Source organism: Malurus melanocephalus, unplaced genomic scaffold, assembly GCF_030028575.1.
Source record: "Malurus melanocephalus ecotype Western Australia unplaced genomic scaffold, MMel_1.1 scaffold_510, whole genome shotgun sequence".
In the NCBI taxonomy this organism is placed as follows: Eukaryota; Metazoa; Chordata; class Aves; order Passeriformes; family Maluridae; genus Malurus; species Malurus melanocephalus.
In genome coordinates this window covers 295059-298538 of record NW_026623742.1, presented here as the reverse complement: position 1 = coordinate 298538, position 3480 = coordinate 295059, and the positions used below count along the sequence as shown (strand labels likewise).

At 49.4% G+C, this 3480-nt stretch overlaps 1 protein-coding gene across 1 annotated transcript in view; it reads right to left on the bottom strand.

Moving 5' to 3' along the window:
- The window catches only part of EMC8 (ER membrane protein complex subunit 8), a 7345-nt gene extending 4665 nt beyond the window's left edge, over positions 1-2680 (bottom strand). The window contains exon 1 of the mRNA XM_057381428.1: positions 2380-2680. Within this exon, the coding sequence (XP_057237411.1) occupies positions 2380-2577 (198 nt within the window). The 5' untranslated portion in view covers positions 2578-2680. The remainder of the gene's footprint in view (positions 1-2379) is intronic.
- Between the last annotated feature and the right edge of the window lie 800 nt (positions 2681-3480).

Sequence of the window (3480 nt, the reverse complement as noted above, 5' to 3'; positions counted from 1 at the left end):
AAAAAAAAAAAAAAAGAAAAACAAAAGGGAAAAAAAAAAAAAAAAGAAAAACAAAAGGGGAAAATAATCTGGTTTTGCAATGAAAGCTGTTTCCAGCTGCAATTTCCAAGCACAGCACTGTCACCACAGGTATCCTACAGCAATTAGCTCCTGATATTTTTACTTTTAGTCACATCCAGACCTGCTTTGCTTTGCTGTAGCCTCCAAAGGGGGTTCCTGGGGGTCTGGAAAACCCTGGGAGGAGRAGGAGGAGGAAGAGAAAAAGAAGGAGGAGGAGGAGGAGCTGAATGTTGTTCCAGGAGGRGGGAGCAGGCGTGTGAAGGAGAGGGAAGTGCTCCTCGGTTTCTCCTTTTTTGAGCTGTGGTTGTAAAACCACATCAATTAGCTGAGAAGTTCAGAGGCTCAAGTGAAACTTAATTCACTTTTTCTTAATGACTCCGGCTTTGAAAGTGATTTCAAAGTGCAAATTAAACACRGGAGCTTCTGCTCTGCCCTCCGGAGCTACAAATCTCAGGCAATCAGAGAATCCTGGAATATCCTGAGCTGGGAGKGACCCTMAAGGATCATCAATCTGATTCCTGGCTTTGCACAGACACCCCAAAATTCCAYCCTGTGCCTGGGAGTGTTCTCCAAACRTTCCTGGAGCTCTGGCAGCTTGGGAATACACCCATTCCCTAGGGAATTCACCCTCTGGAGGCAGAACTTTTCCCTGATATCCCACCCAGACCTTCCCTGGCACAGCTCCACGTTTGGTGGGTTGGGATTTGTTGATTCCTGAAGTCTGGAAGTGCCTCTTCTATTTCCAATTAATGTCCTGGGATGACTCAGCGCAGGAAAGAGGAGGTGAAACTCGCGGGGTTGGTTCTAAAACCCCTCCCACGGGGCCACCCTCGGCCAGGAAGCAGCAATAATTGAACTGGAAAAGAATCAGATCCCATTAAATCCTGCCAGAGCTGTGAAATCCTTCAGACACGAAGCTSCTTTGCTACAAAAATTGAGTTTAACCACCCTGATCTCCCTGATTTGTTCAGGATCCACACGTCAGGCCGCACACAAGATGGGGAATCACCTCATTTCAACCTTTTCCATGAGAAAATCCAATTTCCACAGCTGCTCTGACAGGATTTATTGACACCTGTGCCTTTGTTTAAACCCAGAAGAGCCACAAAAGGCCCTGGCTCTTGTAAAATTCTGTGTTTTAAAGGATTTTAAAGCCACAGGAGTGGCTGGGAGCCACACAGAGCTGTAGCAAATCCTAATTAATGTGRGGAACACCAGGAATTTCCAATCTTTACCTTTTTGTACCAAAAACTGAGAGTAAATAAGTAAAATTCTGCCACTGTTTTGGCTCCAGGATAATTTTCTTCCTGCAGATGTTGCAAGAAACAGGATTCATTTCCTAATAATCTGATCCTGCTGCAAGATCTACACTTAAGAACTGCACTGAAGGCCTAAAGGTTACTAAAATTCACTGCCACAACCCTGGTGGAAAGACATTTAATCCTAATTTAATGAAATAACACAGTGCTCTGCTACTCCTACATTTAAATCTTTTAAATGATAAATTTTGTGTGTTCCACAACAAAACTAAATGGTCAGGGGCTCAGGCTCAGCTGCTGTCCCTGTGCCTCTGGCTGCATTTCACCATTTCCAGGCTTCACAAAGACGTCAGCATTCCCATGGCATCATCTTGAGGGCACAAAACTGGGATTTATTCAAAAGTCACTGGAATTTATTTATAAATAAAACCTTTTATTTTTTGGATGAAAGAAACTGAGGGAAACAGTACAGCCACGGAGTCTAGAGGAAATCAGCTATTTTTAATGATATTAAAAAKGAATGGATTTTATTTTTCTTGTAATGATATACTCATGGAATCGTGGAATGGTTTGGGTTGGAGAGGGGACTTAAAGCTCATCTTGTCTCACTCCCTGCCAGGGGCAGGGACATTTTCCACTGTCCCAGGGTGCTCCAATCTTCATCCAGCCTGGCTTTGGGCACTGCCAGGGATCCAGGGGCACCCACAGCTTCTCTGTGCCAGGGCCTTCCCATCCTCATAGGTTAGAATTTCTCCCCAATATCCCATCTAAATGCACCCTCTGGCAGTGTGACCCCATTCCCTGTGTCCTGTCCCTCCATCCCTTATCCCCAGCCCCTCTCCAGCTCTCCTGGAGCCCCTTAAAGCTCTGGAAAGGCCTCTGATCTCTCCCTGGACCCTTCTCTTCCCCATCTCTCCCAGCCAGACCCACAGCACAGTTTCCCCAACCCTTGCAAATTCTCTCCGGCCCCAGCATCTCCACATCCCGCAACGCCTCCCCCGCACCCCGAACACTACCAGAACCCCTCCCCAGCTCCCCCATCCCCACAGAAACACCTCACCAAGGTCAGAGCCACCTCCAGCATGGGAGCGAGCGCCAGGGTKCCGTGGAAGAGCGGGATGCAGTCCACGAACAGCGCGGGCTGCGGCGGCCGCGGGGCGGGCGGGCGCTCGGCCACCAGCAGCCCGTTGACGGCGCAGTGCGGGTATTTAGCGCCGTGCAGGACCATTTTGCAGTAAGCCTGGGTGGTCAGCTTCATGGTGCCGTGTCCCGGTCCCGGTTCCAGTCCCGGTCCCGGCCCGGTCCCGGCCCCGGCCCCTCACGCCGCTCCCCGCCCGCCGCCAAGCGCCGCCGCTGTCGGGAAGCGCCGCCAAGCGCGGCCGGCTTTACGACAGCGATTTTGGGTGGTTTTGGGGGATTTGGGGAGAGCGGGGAGGATCCTTTAAAATTGTGTGGGGTGAGGGGTGTTGGGGCGGTGTGTGAGGGGCAGCGCGGCGATCTGCGGGTTGTGTGGTTTAGGAACAGCCGCGTGGAATCGCGGCCTCATGGCATGGATGGGGCTGGAAATGTCTCTGGAATTGTGGAGATGGAAAAGATCTCGGGGGTTGTGGAGATGGAAAAGATTTCCGGGGTTGTAGAGGTGGAAAAGATCTCCGGGATCATGGAGATGGAAAAGATCTCTGGGGTAGTGGAGATGGAAAAGATCTCTGGGGTTGTGGAGATGGAAAAGATTTCTGGAATTGTGGAGATGGAAAAGATTTTCGGGGTTGTGGAAGTGGAAAAGATCTCTGGGGTTGTGGAGATGGAAATTATCTCTGGAATTGTGGAGATGGAAACGATCTCTGGGGTTGTAGAGGTGGAAAAGATCTGTGGGGTTGTAAAGATGGAAAAGATTTCTGGGTGTGTGGAGATGGAAAAGATCTCTGTAATTGTGGAGATGGAAACGATCTCTGGAATTGTGGAGATGGAAACGATCTCTGGAATTGTGGAGATGGAAAAAATTTCTGGGGTAGTGGAGGTGGAAAAAGATCTCTGGGGTTGAGGAGATGGAAAAGATCCCTGGAATTGTGGAGATGGAAATTATCTCTGGAACCATGGAGATGTAAAAGATCTCTGGAATTGTGGAGACGGAAAAGATTTCCGGGGTTGTGGAGATGGAAAA